This window comes from Salvelinus alpinus, chromosome 26 (assembly GCF_045679555.1).
Source record: "Salvelinus alpinus chromosome 26, SLU_Salpinus.1, whole genome shotgun sequence".
Classification (NCBI taxonomy): Eukaryota; Metazoa; Chordata; class Actinopteri; order Salmoniformes; family Salmonidae; genus Salvelinus; species Salvelinus alpinus.
The window spans coordinates 10,269,032-10,294,824 of record NC_092111.1 but is presented as its reverse complement, the minus strand read 5'-3'; the positions used below and the strand labels follow the sequence as shown (position 1 = coordinate 10,294,824).

Genomic DNA, 25,793 nt, shown 5'->3' with positions numbered 1-25,793 from the left:
AAATACTATTAGACTTGGGGGGGATTACGGTCACGGACAGTGCTATTCTCAAACACTATCGTCAGACTCCTGTGTTACATAGTCCAGTTACAGCTTCTTCTGACAAAGTAGAAACAAAAAATGTGTATTTTTTTGAGTATGCGCGCGGAACAGAGGAAGAGTAATTCTTACGCGGTTGTTTTTAAATTCAATCACTCTCTTCTTCTTCGTCCTCATCATTCAGTTCATTCAAATTCAATTATAATACATTTTGTCTCCCGTTCAACAACTCCAAATCACTTTGCATGTGCTCCGAAGGGATAGCTTTGACATAACAGGATATAGGTTCATGAAATAATCATCCCTCTACACACTCACCTGTCACCCTCAGGACCTGGGGTTCACACACGTATAGCTCCAGTAGGCTGACATTAGAGCCTATTCCCCTGAGAGAGAATGAAAGAAAGCGACCCGGCTCTACGTATTTTACTAGTTTGTGACTCACCGACTCCGCCCCCCGGTTCGAGGGGAATAGGGGACAGCCGAGGGTGACGGGGGAGTGTGTAGAGAGTTTCCCTGAGAGGCCTGATCAGCCAGATCCCACAGGGAGTCACTGCGAGCAGTCCAGGAGTTAACACACGGGAACTTCATTCACACACGGGAGAACATGAACATGGGGGTGAAATGTGGGAACGGTAGTGGTTCTGTAATGGACAGAAACAGAGGGAATGAATACCAACATTCCCAATGACTACAGCAGGGCACAAAGGCACAGATACAGAATGTTACAGAATATAGCAGTAATGACTGTATAGATTGCGTACGCCACCTGTAGAGTATTACACCACACAGTAAACTCAAGAGGGGCGACATGCAATGGACAACAGTAGTAACTAACTATGAAGAACAATATACACACGTCACACAACTCACTATGGGCAGCACTCCAACCCATCCAGAGATATGAGGGAGTCCAGTTGTTGACGGGCAGAGACAGAGATGTTGCTCTCTGACACTGCTTGAGGGAGACTGACAGTATTGTAGAGACAGAGATGTTGCTCTCTGACACTGCTTGAGGGAGACTGACAGTATTGTAGAGACAGACTGCTTGAGGGACACTGCCAGTATTGTAGAGACAGAGATGTTGCTCTCTGACACTGCTTGAGGGAGACTGACAGTATTGTAGAGACAGAGATGTTGCTCTTTACCACTGCTTGAGGGACACTGACAGTATTGTAGAGACAGAGATGTTGCTCTCTGACACTGCTTGAGGGAGACTGACAGTATTGTAGAGACAGAGATGTTACTCTCTGTAACTGCTTGAGGGAGACTGACAGTATTGTAGAGACAGACTGCTTGAGGGAGACTGACAGTATTGTAGAGACAGAGATGTTGCTCTCTGACACTGCTTGAGGGACACTGACAGTATTGTAGAGACAGAGATGTTGCTCTCTGACACTGCTTGAGGGAGACTGACAGTATTGTAGAGACAGAGATGTTGCTCTCTGACACTGCTTGAGGGAGACTGACAGTATTGTAGAGACAGAGATGTTGCTGTCTGACACTGCTTGAGGGAGACTGACAGTATTGTAGAGACAGAGATGTTGCTCTCTGACACTGCTTGAGGGAGACTGACAGTATTGTAGAGACAGAGATGTTGCTCTCTGACACTGCTTGAGGGAGACTGACAGTATTGTAGAGACAGAGATGTTGCTCTCTACCACTGCTTGAGGGACACTGACAGTATTGTAGAGACAGAGATGTTGCTCTCTGACACTGCTTGAGGGAGACTGACAGTATTGTTAGAGACAGAGATGTTGCTCTCTGACTGCTTGAGGGAGACTGACAGTATTGTAGAGACAGAGATGTTGCTCTCTGACACTGCTTGAGGGAGACTGACAGTATTGTAGAGACAGAGATGTTGCTCTCTGACACTGCTTGAGGGAGACTGACAGTATTGTAGAGACAGAGATGTTGCTCTCTGACACTGCTTGAGGGAGACTGACAGTATTGTAGAGACAGAGATGTTGCTCTCTGACACTGCTTGAGGGAGACTGACAGTATTGTAGAGACAGAGATGTTGCTCTCTGACACTGCTTGAGGGAGACTGACAGTATTGTAGAGACAGACTGCTTGAGGGACACTGACAGTATTGTAGAGACAGAGATGTTGCTGTCTGACACTGCTTGAGGGAGACTGACAGTATTGTAGAGACAGAGATGTTGCTCTCTGACACTGCTTGAGGGAGACTGACAGTATTGTAGAGACAGAGATGTTGCTCTCTGACACTGCTTGAGGGAGACTGACAGTATTATAGAGACAGAGATGTTGCTGTCTGACACTGCTTGAGGGAGACTGACAGTATTGTAGAGACAGAGATGTTGCTCTCTGACACTGCTTGAGGGAGACTGACAGTATTGTAGAGACAGACTGCTTGAGGGAGACTGACAGTATTGTAGAGACAGAGATGTTGCTCTCTGACACTGCTTGAGGGAGACTGACAGTATTGTAGAGACAGAGATGTTGCTCTCTGACTGCTTGAGGGAGACTGACAGTATTGTAGAGACAGACTGCTTGAGGGAGACTGACAGTATTGTAGAGACAGAGATGTTGCTCTCTGACACTGCTTGAGGGAGACTGACAGTATTGTAGAGACAGAGATGTTGCTCTCTGACACTGCTTGAGGGAGACTGACAGTATTGTAGAGACAGAGATGTTGCTCTCTGACACTGCTTGAGGGAGACTGACAGTATTGTAGAGACAGAGATGTTGCTCTCTGACACTGCTTGAGGGAGACTGACAGTATTGTAGAGACAGAGATGTTGCTCTCTGACACTGCTTGAGGGAGACTGACAGTATTGTAGAGACAGAGATGTTGCTCTCTGACACTGCTTGAGGGAGACTGACAGTATTGTAGAGACAGAGATGTTGCTCTCTGACACTGCTTGAGGGAGACTGACAGTATTGTGTGACCTGCAGAGTCAAGAGGACGGGGAGATGTCCAGCCCCCTAGTAACCTCCCTAGCAACCTATCAGGGCACAGGTCATTCAGGTCGGAGAGAGTTTGAGAGGCAGGTTTATGGTACCCTCTAGATCAGTGTTTCTCAGCTGGTTTTGCCCGGGGACCCAAAGTTGACCATGACAATTGAGTCGCGACCCAATATTATGGACTGTCGATGATTACCTTTTGTAATGTTGTATTGCAGCTGCCTTCTTGGGCAGGTTTCACTTGCAAAATAGACTGTCTCAATTCTGGTGGTAAAGAAAGTCATTACACAGCCATATTAACTGAGAAAACATTTACTATCAGTTCAGGAGAATGAGACATTTAATTAGGAGACCAGGTCAGGAGTGAAGTGTAATACATGATCAGACTCAGAACATCAAAACCAGTCCAATAATGTTAATGAACAGTAACACATACCAGTGTTTATAATAGAGAAAACAACAGTCGTTAGGAATTCTTAATCATCAGTTACCATGGGAATAGTTTCACCACCTTGAAATGTTGTTTTTAAAGGTGTACGTTTTTAACCAGTTCAATAAAATGTCATGAATGTCAGAGCTAATTAACCATAATAATTAACATAGTGAACAATAACTAATGAATCTGTTTATTTAGTGTGTGTGTGTGTGTGTGTGTGTGTGTGTGTGTGACCTATCGGTGGGAAAGCTGGGGGGGTTTTGTAGTTTGATAAGTTCACTGAAGTGGAGATGGTTGACAGGGCACCTTGGAGGTCATGCTGGCTGCCCAGTTTGTTTCTGCTTTTAGTTTTCAGCACGGCCATAGCAGAGGAGCCACGTTCACACAGACAGGTAGTGCTGAACGGTAGCAGGATTCATGACAGGCGAGAGCAGGATACTCTCCCATTACGCCGCAGCAGAACTGTGGTGGTGTGATTTCCCGGGAAGCGCATGCTCAGTCCACCATCAAATGACAGCTCCACCAGCAGATCCTTCTCGTTGCTCGGCAACGGGACGCTTCCCATCTCCACTCGAAAGGGGTCACTTGTCCAGTCATCTAGTCCCCTGTTCTACTCCGGGAAGTAGTAACAACTGCAGTTTGACCAGATGGTGTTTAAGGGTTTTTCTTCAGTGTGTCGCGGTGCGCTACGTTGATCAGATTCTGAATCTCTACACCAGCGTTGGCAAACATTGTCAATCCTTCCATTAGAAACATGACTTCCCCAAACCGTAAGCTTCATCTTGGAAGGCATCCACTTTGTCCCTCTGTTCAAATCGATTGCGCCCCCCTCCCTTGCATTGACACATTGAGAGAATTCAGATGATCAGAAATATCCGCCAGGTAGGCAACCTGCGCGAGCCGTTCCTCACAATGGAAATGTCCGAAGCTCATAAAAGCGACTCAACACTTGACCCCTGGAGAGCCAGCGGACCTCTGCATGATAAAGCACCTGCTGGTGCTCGCTCCCCATATCCCTGCAGACGGCCTGGAAACACCTGCTTAACGTGGAGCTCTTTTTGATATAGTTGACACTTGATCACATCATGGACGGTGGCGTGGAGCTCAGGCACCATGTCCTTCGCTGCCAAAGCCTCCCTGTGTAGGAAGCAGTGGTTCCCTGTCGCACTCGGTGAATCTCCAGGATCTGATTTACTACTCCGGTGTGTTGCCCCGTCACGGCAGCTGCCCCATCAGTGGTCACACCGACGCACCCATCCCAGCCAGTCCCACGGAGCTCAGGTACATATCCACTGTGTTAAAGACCGCCTCTGCAGTGGTGGTGGTGGGCAAATCAGCACTAAAAAGGAAGTGCTCCTCGAGGCTGTTATCCCACACGTGTCTGACAGACCATTAGAATGGCATGGTTAACCACATCTGTGGATTCATCTGGCTGCAGTGTGTAATGGCCATTTGCACTGATGCTCTCTGATGTCTGGCGCGTTTTGTCCTCAGACACGTTCTGGATTCTCTTCCTCGCGGTGTCATTGGATAGGGGTGTGGTTTGAAGTGTGTTGGCGGCTGACTCTCCCAAGGGTTCAGTGCACATATCAACCGCAGCAGGGAGAATGAGATCCTCTGTGCTGGTGTGGGCTTTTTTGCACTTAGCAATACGCTGGGCGACAAGGTATGATGCGCAAAGTGCTTTTTCTTGTACCGTTCATACGTTGTTCAATGAATCTCGTGAGGCCTCCAGATACTGACATTTCCTTTTTTTTAAGTCAGCTCTCTTATCTTTGTGGCTTGTATCCTGGTGCCCAGATGCCTTTTCATTTTGGAGGGTTTCATGCTCTCATTAGCTAACAGCTGGTTGCGTAGGACCCACTGCGGTCTACACTCACCCTGACTGTCTTCTATATATGTAAAACCATATTTGATGAAGTCGTGGCGGTGTTTTCTCTTCTGACGGGGACCGGTGTTGTCTGCCTTGTTGTTGACGTTGGACGCAGCAGTAGATGAAGAGGGAGCCTCATGTTTTAAAAATGTTACTCTGACAGAAAGCCTACATGAGTTGAATGACAGCTGACTATCCACATGTGCAGTGCCTGCAGAACACATCTGTATAGTTATCTGTCAATCAGGAGATCTGTATTGTCTGATTGGACGGGTCACATTTAAAACTAAACAATGTTGCAGAATGACATTTTTATTGGATCAGTGTGTCAAGTCAAATGTTTATTGGTCACATACACATATTTAGCGGATGTTATTGGGCGTGTAGAGAAATGCTTGTGTTTGTGTGTATGTGTGTGTGTGTCGAGAAATCTGAAATTTCATTAGATCAGTGTGTGTGGGGCGAGAACGTTACTGTATTGGTCAGTGAGTGAGAGCGGCGCGAAAACCCTCCGAGTCTGAACGTAGCTGATCGTTTCACCACTGTGGACGCACTGCATCTGTTAAGTCAGCAACAATAAGCGGTGCAGCGGTATCCTGTCAAAATAAAAGTTTTGGTGCGACGGTTAGCTTTCAAAATAATGTTTTTTTTATTTTATTATATTCTTGCATAATAAGTCTCGCGGCCCCTTAAAATCCTCCCATGGGGGTCACGACCCCCCAGTTGAGAATCACTGCTCTAGACTGTCAGGCTCTGGTTCTGGGGGATGGGGAGTGGAGTGTGGAGCTCAAGGTTGTGAGGTGCTGATAACAGTCACCAGCAGGGAATTAGTAACAGTTAATCTTCCCCGTGTGAGTCTCTCTATCTCTCTCCTGTTGTTCCTGACTGAACAGAGGATCCTCTCTCACTTCCTCTATTTATCTCTGACATCATCACTAAAGGACAGTCTTCATTTATCAACAGGGTTTTATTTGTTGACCCACCTCACTGAAAACTACAGTCTTATACAACATCCATTAGTTAAAATAACACTACTGTACTGAACACGATGTGTATCTTCAACACAGCAGATAGAACCAAGCCAACATCAGCTGGTGTAGAATAGATCCACAGTCTCTGAGTTTCCTCATCAACTCTCTCTGTCTCTGTGGTGAAGGTGTGACGTCATCATCACACTGTAGAGGTCTGAGCTGATCTGTTTTATTCTAGTATGGTTGAACAACTAACACATGATGATAGAGAGCCTCCCTGAGTTCTCTCTGATCTGATGGAACTGTAGAGCTGTAGTCTCCTCAGCCTCCCTGAGTGTCTCTGATCTGATGGAACTGTAGAGCTGTAGCCTCCTCAGCCTCCCTGAGTGTCTCTCTGATCTGATGGGACTGTAGAGCTGTAGTCTCCTCAGCCTCCCTGAGTGTCTCTGATCTGATGGAACTGTAGAGCTGTAGTCTCCTCAGCCTCCCTGAGTGTCTCTGATCTGATGGGACTGTAGAGCTGTAGTCTCCTCAGCCTCCCTGAGTGTCTCTGATCTGATGGGACTGTAGAGCTGTAGTCTCCTCAGCCTCCCTGAGTGTCTCTCTGATTAGATGGGACTGTAGAGCTGTAGTCTCCTCAGCCTCCCTGAGTGTCTCTCTGATCTGATGGGACTGTAGAGCTGTAGTCTCCTCAGCCTCCCTGAGTGTCTCTGATCTGATGGGACTGTAGAGCTGTAGTCTCCTCAGCCTCCCTGAGTATTTCTCTGATCTGATGGGACTGTAGAGCTGTAGTCTCCTCAGCCTCCCTGAGTATTTCTCTGATCTGATGGGACTGTAGAGCTGTAGTCTCCTCAGCCTCCCTGAGTGTCTCTCTGATCTGATGGGACTGTAGAGCTGTAGTCTCCTCAGCCTCCCTGAGTGTCTTTCTGATCTGATGGGACTGTAGAGCTGTAGTCTCCTTAGCCTCCCTGAGTGTCTCTCTGATCTGATGGGACTGTAGAGCTGTAGTCTCCTCAGCCTCCCAGAGTATTTCTCTGATCTGATGGGACTGTAGAGCTGTAGTCTCCTCAGCCTCCCTGAGTATTTCTCTGATCTGATGGGACTGTAGAGCTGTAGTCTCCTCAGCCTCCCTGAGTGTCTCTCTGGTCTGATGGGACTGTAGAGCTGTAGTCTCCTCAGCCTCCCTGAGTGTCTCTCTGATCTGATGGGACTGTAGAGCTGTAGTCTCCTCAGCCTCCCTGAGTGTCTTTCTGATCTGATGGGACTGTAGAGCTGTAGTCTCCTTAGCCTCCCTGAGTGTCTCTCTGATCTGATGGGACTGTAGAGCTGTAGTCTCCTCAGCCTCCCTGAGTATTTCTCTGATCTGATGGGACTGTAGAGCTGTAGTCTCCTCAGCCTCCCTGAGTATTTCTCTGATCTGATGGGACTGTAGAGCTGTAGTCTCCTCAGCCTCCCTGAGTGTCTCTCTGGTCTGATGGGACTGTAGAGCTGTAGTCTCCTCAGCCTCCCTGAGTGTCTCTCTGATCTGATGGGACTGTAGAGCTGTAGTCTCCTCAGCCTCCCTGAGTGTCTCTCTGATCTGATGGGACTGTAGAGCTGTAGTCTCCTCAGCCTCCCTGAGTATTTCTCTGATCTGATGGGACTGTAGAGCTGTAGTCTCCTCAGCCTCCCTGAGTGTCTCTCTGATCTGATGAGACAGTAGAGAGAAGCAGAGGAGCAGAACATGATGAGGATAGTGATGATGGTGATAGTGATGATGATGATGATGATAGTGATGTGTGTTTGGTCTTCTCTGCTCTAGTGGACCAAAGCTCCCAATGACTCCCTGTGGGCTCTGCTGCTGGAGCTGATCAGGCCTCTATGGGGAACTCTATACACTCACCTGTCACCCTCAGGATCTGGGATCACACACACACATATAGCTCCAGTAGGCTGACATTATTGAGATCATTTTCCTCATGTGAGTCTCTCCGTCTCTCTCCTGTTGTTCCTGACTGAACAGAGGATCCTCTCTCACTTCCTCTATTTATCTCTGACGTCATCACTAGAGGACAGTCTGAGGCGCCACTGCAGCCTGGGGTTCGATCCCAGGCTGTGTCACAACCGGCCGAGACCGGGAGCCCCATAGGACAGCGCACAATTGGCCCAGTGCAAGCTGACTTCGTGTGTCAGTCGAACAGTGTTTCCTCCGACACATTGGTGCGGCTGACATCCGGGGTAAGAAGTAGGCGTGTCATGTTTTCTGAGGGTGCATGACTCGACCTTTTCCTCTTCCAAGCCCACTTTTGTGGGTCGGGCCTGGTTAGTACTGCGACGGGAGACCACCTGGGAATACCAGGTGCCCTAAACTAAAAACATATATTTTTTAACTAGTGTCACACAACCCAACATAAGCTGGTGTAGACTAGATACACACACTGAGTGTCCACATTAAAAGGTCAAATGAGGTGCTTATATTTGTGTAGTGTGAAATGGAAGTATGTTTTTTACACTCCCCCTGAGTCAGAGCCAGGGATCAGCCATTGACAGCTACCCTGGAGCAATTAGGGTTAAATGTCTTGCTCAAGAGCAGATGGGCAGATTTTTCACCCGGTCAGCTCAGGGTTTTGAACGAGAAATCTTTCGGTTCCTGGCCCAACACTCTTAACCTGCCGCACTGTAGGCGATCTGCCACCCATTACTGTAACTTCCTGTGTCTCTGTGGTGAAGGTGTGACATCATCACACAGTAGGGTTCTGAGCTGGTTCTCTTTCTGTTTTGTTACAGTCTGGTTAAATCGTTTGGTTTTCTGTTTAAAGAACTAATAATAAATGATAACGGAGGTCTCACTGTCAGACTGAATCTGGGGAGCAGCCAGAAGAACGCACAGAGTTGGTCATTCTCTGTGTCTCTCGTTCTCATCCACTCTTTCTCTCAGGTGTGCACGTTTTCCAGAATATGTATGGATGTGAGTGGGATGATGAGTCTGGAGCCACAGAGGGGTTTTATCAGTTTGGATATGATGGAGAGGATTTCTTAGCATTTGACCTGAAAACAACGAAATGGATCGCCCCAACGCCGCAGGCAGTCATCACCAAACACAAGTGGGACAGTAACACAGCTGACAATGAGTACAAAAAAAACTACTTCACCCAGGAGTGCATTGATTGGCTGAAGAAGTATGTGGACTATGGGAAGAGCACTCTGATGAGGACAGGTACAGAGACACATGACATGATGTAACTCTGTGATGTTGCAGGATATAATATCATAATGTATTGTATTTCAAGTCATATAAAATTGTACTTTTGAAGAACCAAATTATTATCTTAATCGTTTTGTAATTGAATAGTTTTTTGTCATTGACCTTGCGTCCACAATGCTCTGTTATTTTCTCTCCCATCTCTATCTCTGTCTGTCTATTCCCCTCTCTATTTCATACACTACGCTCTTTCTCTTCCTCTCTCTTCTTTTTAACTCTCGTGTTCCCTCTTTTTCTCCCACCCGCTCTGTCATTTTCAATCCATCTCCGTGTGTCTGATTATTCCCTCCCCACTCCTCTCCAGTCCATCCCTCAGTGTCTCTGTTCCAGAAGACCCCCTCCTCTCCAGTGACCTGCCGCGCTACAGGTTTCTACCCCAGTGATGTCATGGTGTCCTGGCAGAAAGACGGACAAGATCACCATGAAGATGTGGAGTATGGAGAGACTCTCCCCAATGATGACGGAACCTTCCAGAAAAGCTCCCACCTGACAGTGACGCCTGAGGACAGGAAGAACAGCAAGTATCAGTGTCTGGTTCAAGTCAAGGGTATCAAGGAGGACTTCATCGGGGTTCTGCCTGGCCCAGGTAAGAGGAAGAGATTCAAATATACACTATACTCAACCCTCCTACTGAATGTGCCCAATATTCTTCATTTCTAAGTTCACTCATCTGCTCAGTGACACTACCTTTCTGACTGCATGTTCTCCTTGACCTCCTGACCTTTTATTGACATTGACAAGGATGCTGCTTACAGTTCATTTTTGATGAAAATGTACCATCTAGTACTATTGTCTGAATGCTCTGTTCTGATGATTACAGATGCCCCCAACTTTGTCCCCATCATTGGAGGGGTGGTAGCTCTCCTGGTCATCGTTGCTGTTGTTGTTGGGGTCGTCATTTGGAAGAAGAAGAGCAAGAAAGGTGAGTGAGGAGAGAAAGACCCCTTTTATTTTCCTATGTAGTCTGCACTGTCACCTCAGGTATTATCAGCAGTGTTTTAGTTAGTTTAGAAGTAGTTTACAATCAAGTGTTGTAGTTAGTGATGGTAGAGGAATGTTTGATTTAATCTGATTCATGTAAATAAAGAGTCCTGTTGTATGTGATGTCTGCAGTAGGATATGCAGTAGAGATACAGGATTCAGAATACTCTCAAACTGATGTTCTCTTGTAATATTCCACCAAACCAAGCTATCAGTCAATAACAACATCACTTACATCTCTGTGTTTCAGGCTTTGTTCCGGCCAGCAGTAAGTGCCTGCCTTCATGTTGTTCTCTATTCTGAAAAGATCACACTGATTTGTGTTGTGTTGGGACTGTATGACATCCATTTTAGACTCTGACTGAACACTCATTTCATCATCACGCAACCGTTTGATGCATGTTCACTTGCAGTCTGACTTGTCTTCAACCAAATTACACAGATCCCTTGTAGATTCTGATGCTGGTTCAAACTTAGATGTCAATTGATGTAGCTACCTAGTTAATATGGAAGGCTGTATTTAGTGTGAAACATGCATTAGGAACGAGTGAATTAACCTGAACTCATGGATTATCTTTCTATCCGTCTTTTTTTCTAACATTGGGGTTTATTTCTGTTTTAGCTTCCGACACTAGCTCTGAAAACTCTGGGAGAGCTGCCCAGATGACTTGAGACCTCTGCTCTTCTGTAACATCAGAGTAAGTCACTTAAGGTGTCCTCATATTAATGAGCAAGCTGATACAACCACTACCACACTGGTACACAGTCTGACTGTCTGTACTGTGTTTATGTGTGTGTAACCTCTCTCTTCTTATGTGTTTTAGGAAGGAGCTGAAGAGGAACTTCTCAAGAACATAACACACGTATACTTGCACACACACACACAACACAGGAGGTTGGTGTCACCTTAATTGGGTAGAGCGGGCTTGCGGAATGAGTGGAATGGTACCAAATACATCAACACATGGTTTGATCTACTCCGTTCCTACTCCATTCCAACCATTATTATGAGCTGTCCTCCCCTCTGAAGCCTCCTGTGACACACACACTGTAAACACAGATCCATACATCAACAAAAAAATCTGCTGTCAAGAATATTATTTGGTGATTTTCATTTGAACAGTTTTACTTTCATTTAATCTATGGTTTGGCTTTTTAAAGTGTTGTAATGTGTTTTTAATTGTTAAATGTTCTATTGCCACTTTGTGAGGTATATCTCATTCTTACAGGTATACTAGAATCAATGGAACACCATGAAAGTGTCTTTCTGGAAAGGATTAGATTGTTGTGAGATGTTAAATTAAGATTTTAACTCAGATTATTCTACAAATAAAAAATAAATTAGCTTGATTTTCTCTTAACTGAAGCCATAAAAACAACCACATTTAAAAGATATTGCTGTAAACCAGAAAAACATAATTATTTTGTGTAGTGTAGCTGCACATGTGTAGGTTTTAGTGGGATAACATATGTGTGTGTGACATGTTCGAACTTTGCTCACACTGTCTTGTTTAATTGTATGGCCATAAACCAGACAAGGCCTATCATCCACATGTTCCATTTGTAAATGTTTCTCTTTTAACGAAAGTGGCTTTATTGCTCTAGTTTTTATGATACGTTGGATTTCTGATATGTTTTGGGGGTAGTTGGTTGTGTAAAAATAAGTTGGTGATGGGGCAAGTTGAACAATTATTTTATTGCAACTGTTTGTGCTTTGTACATTGTGGATGCTATACACAGCAATGATCTACCAAATGTAATGCAAGTCCAGAAAACAGGATAGTAAATGTGATCCATTTAAGAGATACATAATGAAGCAGCGAAACAACAAATTAGAGACCAAATTCATGCGTTCTGTCAATGTTCTTACGCCTTTCAATAAAGTCTACAAAATGTTAATCAAAGTGTCATACTGGGCCTTTTAATAATGTTTGCAGTAAGATATGTTTTAAACCGCAAAGGATTTGAAGTGAAACGATATCATTTTGTATATAGGCTAAAGAAGAAGTCATATATATATTTTGATGATCTGTATGAAATATGATGGGGTGGCAGGTAGGCTAGTGGTGTAGAGTGTTGGGCCACTAGCTGACTAGGTAAAAATCTGTCTGTTCCCTTGAGCATGACACTTAACCCTTATTGATCCTGTAAATTGCTTTGGGTAACAGCGTCTGATGACTAAAATGTCAAATATAAATGTTTGAATAAAATACTTCTTAAAAAAGGGGGATAATCTACACTGTTTATTTTGTCATGAACATTATCATATGGTACAGATTAGGATAAATCACTGGTAGTTTTCATTTTCCATTATCTTCTAATCAGGGACTGAGTCAGACCTGGAAAACCAGGTGAGTGACCTTTGGCCAATGAATCTATGATATGTATTGATCAATAAACAGCCAGACAGAAAAGCTGAAGCAGTACAACTGCCTTCTAGGGCTGAAATGAATAGTGCTATAAAAACCTGTTGTACAGAATCCTGCCTGGCAACATGACATCAACATTGGGTTCATTTTAAAACAAGCTATGTTGAACTGTAAGACTTTTATGGATTGGTGTTGCTATATTGGCTGCAATTCTCTATAATAACACTGGGACCTTTAAGTCATTTAGCAGACGCTCTTATCCGGGACCTATACTACACTCTCCATGTAGCAACTTATCTACAGTGACTCATTTAAGCTGAGAAAATGTACAGGTTTTATGGCAAATTCATTCCAATAATTGAAGCACCTTATTAGTCCATGTCACAGTAAAACGTCCTCTGATAGCACAAACATTGTGTTTGTAGAATTTATTTTGTACAATTAATTACAAAACTAGGGTGTGACTTTATGGTATGGTGCCAATCAAAAGATACCTGTGTCCCGGGTAAACAGTTATGCTGTAAACAGTGCTTGATTTGGGAAGGAGCTCACTGGAGCTGAGTACCAGCACCTCAAATGTTCTACTGCTTGACCTCCTGTTCCTCTTATTGTAAACAAGCATTTTATTCAATCGTCTTTCATACAGGGCAAAAAAATATCTCAAATTTGATTTGTCACATACTGTCACGCCCTGACCATAGAGCGCTTTTATTCTCTATGTTGGTTAGGTCGGGGTGTGATTAGGGTGTGTCATCTAGGTGATTATATTTCTATGTTGGCCTGGTATGGTTCCCAATCAGAGGCAGCTGTTTATCGTTGTCTGATTGGGGATCATATTTAGGCAGCCATTTCCCCTTTGTGCTTTGTGGGATCTTGACTATGTATAGTTGCCTGTGAGCACTATTGTAGCGTCACGTTACGTTTTGTTCGTTTAGTTTTGAGGTTCACATAGCAATGAAGACGTGAAACCCAGATCACGCTGCGCTTTGGTCCAGTTATTATGACGATCGTGACACATACGCCGAATACAACAGGTGTAGACCTTACAAACCCTTAACCAACAATGCAGTTAAGAAAATACCTAAAAAAAGTAAGTGATAGGAATAACAAATAATTAAAGAGCAGCTGTAAAAAAAACAATAGCGGGGCTATACACAGGGGGTACCGGTACAGAGTCAATGTGCGGAGACACCGCTGTCGAGGTAATGGAGATAATATGTAGTACATGTAGGTAGATATTGTTACAATATAATAGGCTTTTATAAATAACATTTTAGATATTTTGTTGACCTGTATGAAAGACGTTTGAATAAAATGCTTATTAAAATGGGATAATCTCTGCACTGTCAATTTTGTCCTGAACATTATCATATGATACAGAGAATAGAATAAATCATGTTCTGTCTCTTCACGTGTCTGGAGGTCCACAGCACTGCTCCTTACCGCCTTCTAATCAGGGACTGATTCAGACCTGAGTGAACTCTGGACAATTTTTTATGATATGTATTGATCAATAAACTACCAGGGAGAACAGAGCAACCGTAGCAGTACTTCTGCCCTCTAGGGCTGAAATTCAATAGCCTATCATAGCGTCACGTTCTTCAAAATGAGCGGACCAAGGCGCAGCGTGCATTGAGTTCCACATCTCTTTAATACAAAGTGAAACAAAACTTACAAAGACCGTGACGACGTAGTGCCCTAACACAAACAATATCCCACAAAGCAGGTGGGAGATAGGGCTTCCTAAATATGATCCCCAATTAGAGGCAACGATTACCAGCTGCCTCTAATTGGGAAACATACAAAACCACCAACATAGAAATACACATTCTAGAACACCCCCCTAGTCACTCCCTGACCTAAACCACTATAGAGAATCCAAGGGCTTTCTATGGTCAGGGCGTGACACATAGGGTATTCACCAAGACCTGCACAGGATCCTGCCTGGCATTGGTAGACTTTTATGGAATGTAGGGTGCTATAGGGATGTAATTCTCTTTTTATAATAACATGCTGGGACCTACAGTATACTCCCCATGTAATGACTGCACACAATATTCCAATATTCATATCCACAGTGACTCATTTAAAAAGCTGAGAAAATAAACATAATATGGGAGAAATACCCTACTTCAGGTTTTATGGCAAATTCATTCCATTTAATCAAAACTTCCTTTGATAGCACAAACATTTTGTTTGTAACATTTAATTTGTCCAATGAACTCCTACACTAAGGTGGAAATGTACAGAATAGTGCTAACCAAAAGATACCCGGGCGAACACATCTGACTGGTTTGGGACATGTACTGTATTTGTGTTTCAGGAAACAGTTCGAGGCAGATACGCTAGATAAAATGATAAGGACTTTACTTCCTCCAACTGTTGGTTATGATATTGTTATTTGACCCTTTTGTATGCAAACATCTTTGCCTAATCCTCTTCAAGTCACAAAGTTGTCATGTCATAATTGATTTAACGTATATTTCACACGTCTCAACCGACTACAGAGAAAAAAAAGCAAGGTTTGTAGTATTGTATTAAACAGTACAACAAACCTTTTCCATTTGGGGGGCACTGGGAAATAACTGGTAGATTCTCATATACAGGAGTTCCCCAACTGGCATTCCACGGGGGATTTTTTATTTTTGGACATAAAATACTTTAAAAACACCAGCAAATCAGCTCCAAGTGATTTCAATTTGGGAAATCTGTTCCAAAGTATTTCCATGTATAATAGAGATAAACACAGTAGGAACACCTTTCTAATATTGAGTTACACTCCCTTTTGCCCTCAGAACAGCCTCAACTCTAGGTGTCGAAAGCATTCCACAGGGATGCTGGCCCATTTTGACTCTAATGCTTCCCACAATTGGACCATCCTGTGTTAGTGCAAAGGTTAAAATGTTGTGGAATTACTGGTCGTGCTCTAGATTGGTTTATAAATTACCTATCAAATCGTACACAATGTTTAATGGCGGATGGTTGTAAATCTGAGTCCATGGAGGTGTGCTCAGGTGTTCTGCAAGGTTCTATTTTGGGCCCACTGTTGTTCATTTTGTATATTAACAACATTGGGGATGTAACGATCATCTAATGGAGGAGACCAAAACGCAGCGTGGTAAGTGTTCATATTATAATTTAATTCAAAACTGAACACTAAACAAAATAACAACGAGAGTGAACGAAAACGAAACAGTTCTGTTAGGTGAAGACACACAAAACAGAAAACAACTACCCACAAACACAGGTGGGAAAAGGCTACCTAAGTATGGTTCTCAATCAGAGACAACGATAGACAGCTGCCTCTGATTGAGAACCACACCCGGCCAAACATATAGAACTAGACAACATAGAACACAACATAGAATGACCACCCCAACTCACGCCCTGACCAACCAAAATAGAGAAATAAAAAGGATCTCTAAGGTCAGGGCGTGACAGGGGATCTTATTGAAACAGCGGATATTCATTTTTATGCAGATGATACTATTCTTTATTCAAGTGGTAGTAGTTTATCTTTAGCTTTTGAAAGTGCCCAATGCATTTAACATCATACAACAGAATCTGTATGATTTAAAGCTGGTTCTAAATTCGGGTAAAGCAAAATGCATGGTATTTTCAAATGCCAGGCATGTTACTAATCATGTCATTGCTACATTGGCTGGACATACTATAGAGCAAGTTAAAGTGTACAAATATTTGGGTGTGTGGGTTGATGATAAACTGAGCTTCACTGTGCATGTAGAGAACTTGATAAGGAAGCTCAAGCTGAAAATAGTATTTTATTACCGGCATAAGGCTTGTTTTTCTCTGGAGGCCAGGAAGGAGCTGGTACAATGTACATTACTGGCGGTTTTAGATTTTAGTGATGTTATATATATGCAGGCCTCAGCCACTACCCTGAGAGCACTTGATTCAGTGTATCATGCAGCCCTCAGGTTCATTACAAATCAGAAACGTCTAACACATCATTGTGATCTCTACAGCGCTGTTGGCTGGTCGTCAATGACCTTGCGTAGGCTTAAACACGGGTATACACTGATTTATAAGGCCATATTGGGTAAAATGCTATTTTATCTCTGTTCTTTTTTAGTCAGATCAGTAAATAAATATAAATTACGGTCCCATTCTGATTTGCTTCTAACAGTACCAAAAATTAGAACAAGTCAGGGTAGAAATAGTTTTAGTTACCAAGCTCCGTGGTCCTGGAATTCTCTCCTGAACATTTAAAAATTTGAAAATCTAGTTTCGTTGGTGGAGTTTAAACACTTGATCAATTTATATATCATAGAAGAGTGTAATTGTTTTTAGGCCAGCTGTTTTTAGTCAAGACAAAGTGTTTTTGTTGTACTGTATGTGTGTTTATAGTTTTGTTTAATGTTGTGTTAGTGTATGTAAATTGTTTTGTCTGAAACATTGTTCCCCCTGCTGCTATTGGACCAGGTCTCTCGTGGAAAAGAGATGTTATCTCAATGAGAAAAACCTGTATAAATAAAGGTAAAATAAAATAAACAATTTAAAGAAATGTTGGCTGGATGTCTTTTGGGTGGTGGACCAATCTTGATAGACACAGGAAACACATACACAATGTGTCTTAATAGTCTCAAGGCTTAAGAATCCTTCTGTAACCTGTCTCCTCCTGTTCAGGTACACTGATTGAAGAGTACTTAACACGTGACATCAATAAGGGATCATAGCTTTCACCTGGATTCACCTGGTCAGTCTATGTCAGGGAAAGAGCAGGTGTTACGATGTTTTCTGAACAGTGTATGTGATCGTATACCGTATACCGTAAGCCAGGTTTGAAATTATTGTGTTTTAGTCAAATATATGTTTGGGCTTCTTGTGGTCAATTTGCAGTCTAAAAATGATTTGTAATTATGTTCCGGCCCCCTGATCATCTGCTCAGGAAAAAATCTAGTTGATAACCCCTGTCATATACTGTACATTTGACTCGGACTGTGAACAGTTGCAGCAATTTATTGTGACAATTTATTTTGACATAAATATTGTTAGGCATGTAAGACAATAGCGGCCAGAGTATTCAGTTTGAAAACGGTCTTTATTTGGAGCAGTGTTGGGATCAGTTGAGAGAGAACACAGTGTGTCTGTGTGGGTGTGGAAACTGATCTGGGATCAGAACATGCCTTTCCTGTAGCGGTGGATCAGCTCTGAAACGTCTTCCTTACACACCTTTATCCAGCCGTCCTCCTGCATGTGGTACACTGGACAAACACACAGTTACACATACATGCATTTGATTTAAAGGTATTGTTTACATTTTATGTTCCTATTGCTTCAACATGTCTACATTCTAATATGGACAAATCCTTAGGAGATAAGATAATAATTGAATATTTAGCTATAACCTCTTACATGGAATTCACACCTGGAATTTACACAACAAACACCTACAAGTGCATTCAGAAAGTATTCAGACCCCTTGACTTTTTCCACATTCTGCTACTTTACAGCCTTATTCTAAAAAAAAAAGAAAGTTTTTTAAAAATCCTCATCAATCTGCACACAATACTGTCACGTATACTCCCTCTCCGGCCTCTAGGTCACCAGGCTGCTCATTATTATGCACACCATCGTACAGCGCACCAGCGCCTCAGACTCACCTGGACTTCATCACCTACCTGATTAATTTCCATATATACAGTGGGGCAAAAAAGTATTGTCAGCCACCAATTGTGCAAGTTCTCCCACTTAAAAAGATGAGGCCTGTAATGTTCATCATAGGTACACTTCAACTATGACAGACAAAATGAGAGAAAAAATCCAGAAAATCACATTGTAGGATTTTTAATGAATTTATTTGCAAATTATGGTGGAAAATAAGTATTTGGTCACCTACAAATAAGCAAGATTTCTGGCTCTCACAGACCTGTAACTTCTTCTTTAAGAGGCTCCTCTGTCCTCCACTCGTTACCTGTATTAAATGGCACCTGTTTGAACTTGTTATCAGTATAAAAGACACCTGTCCACAACCTCAAACAGTCACACTCCAAACTCCACTATGGCCAAGACCAAAGAGCTGTCAAAGGACACCAGAAACAAAATTGTAGACCTGCACCAGGCTGGGAAGACTGAATCTGCAATAGGTAAGCAGCTTGGTTTGAAGAAATCAACTGTGGGAGCAGTTATTAGGAAATGGAAGACATACAAGACCACTGATAATCTCCCTCGATCTGGGGCTCCACGCAAGATCTCACCCCGTGGGGTCAAAATGATCACAAGAACGGTGAGCAAAAATCCCAGAACCACACGGGGGGGACCTAGTGAATGACCTGCAGAGAGCTGGGACCAAAGTAACAAAGCCTACCATCAGTAACACACTACGCCGCCAGGGACTCAAATCCTGCAGTGCCAGACGTGTCCCCCTGCTTAAGCCAGTACATGTCCAGGCCCGTCTGAAGTTTGCTAGAGAGCATTTGGATGATCCAGAAGAAGATTGGGAGAATGTCATATGGTCAGATGAAACCAAAATAGAACTTTTTGGTAAAACCTCAACTCGTCGTGTTTGGAGGACAAAGAATGCTGAGTTGCATCCAAAGAACACCATACCTACTGTGAAGCATGGGGGTGGAAAGATCATGCTTTGGGGCTGTTTTTCTGCAAAGGGACCAGGACGACTGATCTGTGTAAAGGACAGAATGAATGGGGCCATGTATTGTGAGATTGAGTGAAACCCTCCTTCCATCAGCAAGGGCATTGAAGATGAAACGTGGCTGGGTCTTTCAGCATGACAATGATCCCAAACACACCGCCCGGGCAACGAAGGAGTGGCTTCGTAAGAAGCATTTCAAGGTCCTGGAGTGGCCTAGCCAGTCTCCAGATCTCAACCCCATAGAAAATCTTTGGAGGGGGAGGGAGTTGAAAGTCCGTGTTGCCCAGCAACAGCCCCAAAACATCACTGCTCTAGAGGAGATCTGCATGGAGGAATGGGCCAAAATACCAGCAACAGTGTGTGAAAACCTTGTGAAAACATTTGACCTCTGTCATTGCCAACAAAGAGTATATAACAAAGTATTGAGATAAACTTTTGTTATTGACCAAATACTTATTTTCCACCATAATTTGCAAATAAATTCATTAAAAATCCTACAATGTGATTTTCTGGATTTTTTTTCTCATTTTGTCTGTCATAGTTGAAGTGTACCTATGATGAAAATTACAGGCCTCTCTCATCTTTTTAAGTGGGAGAACTTGCACAATTGGTGGCTGACTAAATACTTTTTTGCCCCACTATATGTCACTCCCTTTGGTTCCTTCCTGAGGCATTATTGTTTCTGTTTCAGTTTAATGTTTGTGCTTTGTTTAGTGTTTCTTGTTTTGTATTATGGTCGTTTATTTATTAAATTACTCACTCCCTGAACTTGTTTCCTAACTCCCAGCGCAAAAAACAGAAATACCTTATTTACATAATTATTCAGACCCTTTACTATGAGACTCGAAATTGAGCTCAGGTGCATCCTGTCTCCATTGATCATCCTTAAGATGTTTCTACAACTTGATTGGAGTCCACCTGTGGTAAATTCAATTGATTGGATATGATTTGGAAAGGCACACACCTGTCTATATAATTTCCCAGAGTTGACAGTGCATTTCAGAACAAAAACCAAGTCATGAGGTCGAAGGAATTGTCCGTAGCGCTCCAAGACAGAATTGTGCCGAGGCACAGATCTGGGGAAGCATACCAAAACATTTCTGCAGTATTGAATGTCCCCAAGAACACAGTGCCTTCCATCATTTTGAAATGGAAGAAGCTTGGAACCACCAAGACTCCTAGACTCCTAGAGCTGGCCGCCTGGCCAAACTGAGTAATTGAGGGTCAAGGGCCTTGGTCAGGGAGGTGACCAAGACCTTGATGGTCACTCTAACAGAGCTCCAGAGTTTCTCTGTGGAGATGGGAGAACTTTCCAGAAGGACAACCATCTCTGCAGCACTCCACCAATCAGGCCTTTATGGTAGAGTGCCCAGACGGAAGCCACTCCTCAGTAAAAGGCACATGACAGCCTGCTTGGAGTTTGCCAAAAGGCACCTAAAGACTCTCAGACCATGAGAAACAAGATTCTCTGGTCTGATGAAACCAAGATTGAACTCTTTGGCCTGAATGCCAAGCGTCACGTCTGGAGGAAACCTGGCACCATCCCTACGGTGAAGCATGGTTGTGGCAGCATCATGCTGTGGGGATGTTTTTCAGCGGCAGGGATTGGGAGACTAGTCAGGACCGAGGGAAAGATGAACGGAGCAAAGTACACAGAGATCCTTGATGAAAACCTGCTCGAAAGCATTCAGGACCTAAGACCTCGGCGAACACTCACCTTCCAACAGGACAATGACCCTAAGCACACAGCCAAGACAACGCCGGAGTGGCTTCGGGACAAGTCTCTGTCTTTGAGTGGCCCAGCAAGAGCCCGGACTTGAACCTGAATCGAACATCTCTGGAGACCTGAAAATAGCTGTGCAGCAACGCTCCCTATCCAACCTGACAGAGCTTGCGAGGATCTGCAGAGAAGAATGGGAGAAACTCCCCAAATACAAGTGTGCCAAGCTTGTAGCTGTGAGGATTGACACTGGAGACAGGAAGCAGGTACAGGGAGTACATTTCATTAACGCAGACATGAAACAGGACAGGAAAAGCATCTGGACAGGGGTCAAAATAACAACATCAATGCAGACATAGGGAACTACTGGGGGAGCAGACAATTATCGACGGGGCAATAAACAACAAGAAGGAGTCCAGGTGCTTCTGCGCGTAATGACGATAACAGGTGTGCGTAATGAAGGGCAGCCTTGCGCCCTCGAGTGCCAGAGAGGGAGAGCGGGAGCAGGCGTGACAGTAGCGTCATACCCAAGAAGACTCGAGGCTGTAATCTCTACCAAAGGTGATTCAACAAAGTACTGAGTAAAGGGTCTAAATACCTATGTAAATGTAATATTTTAGTAGTTTTTTCAACAACAAAAAAAATGTGCGTTGTCATTATGAGGTATTGTGTGTAGCTTTATGAGGAAAAAATATATTTAATCAATTTTAGAATAAGGCTTCAAAGTTACAAAATGTGGAAAAAGTCAAGGGGTCTGAATGCTTTCCGAATGGACTGTATCTATGCTTCACATGGTCTCACATGAACTGCCTTAGTGAAATCAAAATTGTTACGGAGTATAGGTTTAGCACAAGGTCACTCACGGTTGACCACTCGTCCTGAGTAGGCGTCTCTGTGTGTGGTGTGGGTGATACCGCGGCGGCCCAGCTCGTACGCCTCCTCTACCGTCATGTCCTCACGGTAGCCGCTGTCAACCACTCCGTACGCATAGCTGCTACCACAACCAGTAGAGAACATATGACCAGAGAGACGTGTGGCGTTGTCATCCACATAGTGCAAACCAGGGCCCTGTACAGCAAGACACAAATCAATTAAAGCTCATCAACAGACGTGACAATTGGAGGCACTCCAATGACTCAAACATGTTGTGGACCATAAGGGTGAAAATGTAGGCTTTGAAATAAACACCCACACTCACACACAGACACACACATTCGACACACACAAACATACATTCCACTCCTCACCCACCCTGTACCTTATTGTCCCAGCCAACGATCATGCTGCCCATGGAGAGGCCCATGCCTCTGTAGCCCAGCATCATGTTACACAGCAGCTTAGAGGCTGCAGACACTGAGATCCTCTGCTTGTTCCTCAGTTTGTACAGCCTGAGACACAAAGAGATGGAGGGTCAGTCACTGTATGAGACAAGGCAGTCAGAGTGCTAACACACTGGTTTACTTCGATACATTTTAACACCCCAGATACGTCAAGGGTCAAGGCATTAATGTCGCTTAGAAGCAGACCAAGAAGACTAAGATAGGGAGAGAGTAACCACAAAGTCAATGGTTGATACCGATATGGTTGTAAGGTGATAACTTTATGTCCCATGCATTTGTTATGAGTGTAAGGAAACTGATTTGTACATTTTCACTTCATTCAACCCATGCCTATAAACCTGACTTACACAGACAGGCATTGATGATTGTGATATTAACACCATGTAACTGTATAGGGGGACTCAATCCCACAATGACATCTGGACATAGTCCCCAGCAGGTAAGGGTTGATTGCTGTTACCTTGTTAGCCTCCTTTGACACTACATGGAAAGATAAATGCATGGCAAAGGGGTTAGAGAAGGATTGCTTTATGTTTGGTTATAGGCATGTAAATCTCTCATGGCTCAAAGTGGAGGAGAGATTGACTATATCACTACTTGTTTTTGTAAGAAGTGTTGACATGCTGAATGCACCGAGGTGTCTGTTTAAACTACTGGCACACAGCTCAGACACCCATGCATACCCTACAAGACATGCCACCAGAGGTCTCTTCACAATCCCCATGTCCAGAACAGACTATGGGAAACACACAGTACTACATAGAGCCATGACTACATGGAACTCTATTCCACATCAGGTAACTGATGCAGGCAGTAAAATCAGATTTAAAAAAACAAATAAAAAAACACTTTATGGACAGCGAGACTGTGAAGAGACAGAGGCACAGACACATACACATGATAAGACACGCACTCTACACACAGGTACACATGGATGTTGTATTGTAAATATGTGATAGTGGAATAGTGGCCTGAGGGAACACACTTCATGTGTTGGGTAAAGTGTTATGAAATGTAATGTAATATTTTAAATTGTATATAACTGCCTTAATGTTGCTGGACCCCAGGAAGAGTAGCTGCTGCCTTGGCATGGGGATCCTTAATAAATATAAATACCAATAGATCTCTGGGAGACTGACATTAATTCTACATCTGTTGGTGTCGGATGTGTCTACGACTGCTCCTGGAACAGAAATCTAATGGACCAACTCAAAGCTGATCACATCAACCTTCCAAGGTATATCACATCAAAATGGATGATCTTACAATCGCCACTTGTAGATTTGGTTTAGTACCACAATACAGTGGTATACAGCAATGCAGGTGTAGAAACACGGTGGCTAGGAAAAACTCCCTAGAAAGGCCAAAACCTAGGAAGAAACCTAGAGAGGAACCAGGCTATGAGGGGTGGCCAGTCCTCTTCTGGCTGTGCCGGGTGGAGATTATAACAGAACATGGCCAAGATGTTCAAATAAATGACCAGCATGGTCAAATAATAATAATCACAGTAGTTGTCGAGGGTGCAGCAAGTCAGCACCTCAGGAGTAAATGTCAGTTGGCTTTTCATAGCCGATCATTAAGAGTATCCCTACCGCTCCTGCGGTCTCTAGAGAGTTGAAAACAGCAGGTCTGGAACAGGTAGCATGTCCGGTGAACAGGTCAGGGTTCCATAGCCGCAGGCAGAACAGTTGAAACTGGAGCAGCAGCACGGCCAGGTGGACCGGGGACAGCAAAGAGTCATCATGCCAGGTAGTCCTGACGCATGGTCCTAGGGCTCAGGTCCTCCGAGAGAGAAAGAAAGAGAGAGAGAGAGAGAATTAGAGAGAGCATACTTAAATTCACACAGGACACCGGATAAGACAGGAGAAGTACTCCAGATATAACAAACTGACCCTAGCCCCCCGACACAAACTACTGCAGCATAAATACTGGAGGCTGAGAAAGGAGGGGTCAGGAGACACTGTGGCCCCATCCGATGATATCCCCAGACAGGGCCAAACAGGAAGGATATAACCCCACCCACTTTGCCAAAGCACAGCCCCCACACCACTAGCGGGATATCTTCAACCACCAACTTACCATCCTGAGACAAGGCCGAGTATAGCCCACAAAGATCTCCGCCACAGCACAAACCAAGGGGGGAGGCACCAACCCAGACAGGAAGATCATGTCAGTGACTCAACCCACTCAAGTGACGTACCCCTCCTAGGGACGGCATGAAAGAGCACCAGTAAGCCAGTGACTCAGCCCCTGTAATAGGGTTAGAGGCAGAGAATCCCAGTGGAGAGAGGGGAACCGGCCAGGCAGAGACAGCAAGGGCGGTTCGTTGCTCCAGAGCCTTTTCGTTCACCTTCACACTCCTGGGCCAGACTACACTCAATCATATGACCCACTGAAGAGATAAGTCTTCAGTAAAGACTTAAAGGTTGAGACCGAGTCTGCGTCTCTCACATGGGTAGGCAGACCATTCCATAAAAATGGAGATCTATAGGAGAAAGCCCTGCCTCCAGCTGTTTGCTTAGAAATTCTTGGGACAATTAGGAGGCCTGCGTCTTGTGACCTTAGCGTACGTATAGGTATGTACGGCAGGACCAACTCGAAAAGATAGGTAGGAGCAAGCCCATGTAACGCTTTGTAGGTTAACAGTAAAACCTTGAAATCAGCCCTTGCCTTAACAGGAAGCGTGTAAGGAGGCTAGCACTGGAGTAATATGATCAAATTATTTGGTTCTAGTCAGGATTCTAGCAGCCGTATTTAGCACTAACTGAAGTTTATTTAGTGTTTTATCCGGGTAGCCGGAAAGTAGAGCATTGCAGTAGTCTAACCTAGAAGTAACAAAAGCATGGATACATTTTTCTGCATCAGTTTTGGACAGAACATTTCTGATTTTTGCAATGTTTCGTAGATGGAAAAAAGCTGTCCTTGAAACAGTCTTGATATGTTCGTCAAAAGAGAGATCAGGGTCCAGAGTAACGCCGAGGTCCTTCACAGTTTTATTTGAGACGACTTTACAACCATCAAGATTAATTGTCAGATTCAACAGAAGATCTCTGTTTCTTGGGACCTAGAACATGTATCTCTGTTTAGTCCGAGTTTAAAAGTAGAAAGTTTTCAGCCATCCACTTCCTTATGTCTGAAACACAGGCTTCTAGCGAGGGCAATTTTGGGGCTTCACCATGTTTCATTGAAACGTACAGCTGTGGGTCATCCGCATAGCAGTGAAAGTTAACATTATGTTTTCGAATGACATCCCCAAGAGGTAAAATATATATAGTGAAAACA

At 43.8% G+C, this 25,793-nt stretch overlaps 2 protein-coding genes across 2 annotated transcripts in view; one reads left to right on the top strand and one right to left on the bottom strand.

Annotated features, from left to right (window-relative positions):
• The window catches only part of LOC139554634 (major histocompatibility complex class I-related gene protein-like), a 37,527-nt gene extending 25,159 nt beyond the window's left edge, over window positions 1–12,368 (top strand). The window contains exons 3-8 of the mRNA XM_071367598.1: window positions 9,165–9,443; window positions 9,793–10,074; window positions 10,309–10,410; window positions 10,720–10,737; window positions 11,092–11,167; window positions 11,294–12,368. Coding sequence (XP_071223699.1) covers window positions 9,165–9,443; window positions 9,793–10,074; window positions 10,309–10,410; window positions 10,720–10,737; window positions 11,092–11,141 — 731 coding nt within the window. The 3' untranslated portion in view covers window positions 11,142–11,167; window positions 11,294–12,368. The remainder of the gene's footprint in view (window positions 1–9,164; window positions 9,444–9,792; window positions 10,075–10,308; window positions 10,411–10,719; window positions 10,738–11,091; window positions 11,168–11,293) is intronic.
• A 5,513-nt stretch (window positions 12,369–17,881) lies between these two features.
• On the bottom strand, window positions 17,882–24,121 carry LOC139554656 (proteasome subunit beta type-8-like). Its single transcript, XM_071367648.1, has 4 exons — window positions 24,104–24,121; window positions 22,430–22,559; window positions 22,035–22,239; window positions 17,882–18,063 (listed from the first exon to the last, which is right to left on the bottom strand). Exons 2-4 carry the CDS (start codon window positions 22,493–22,495, stop codon window positions 17,975–17,977), a joined length of 360 nt encoding a protein of 119 aa, XP_071223749.1. The 5' UTR covers window positions 22,496–22,559; window positions 24,104–24,121; the 3' UTR covers window positions 17,882–17,974.
• Between the last annotated feature and the right edge of the window lie 1,672 nt (window positions 24,122–25,793).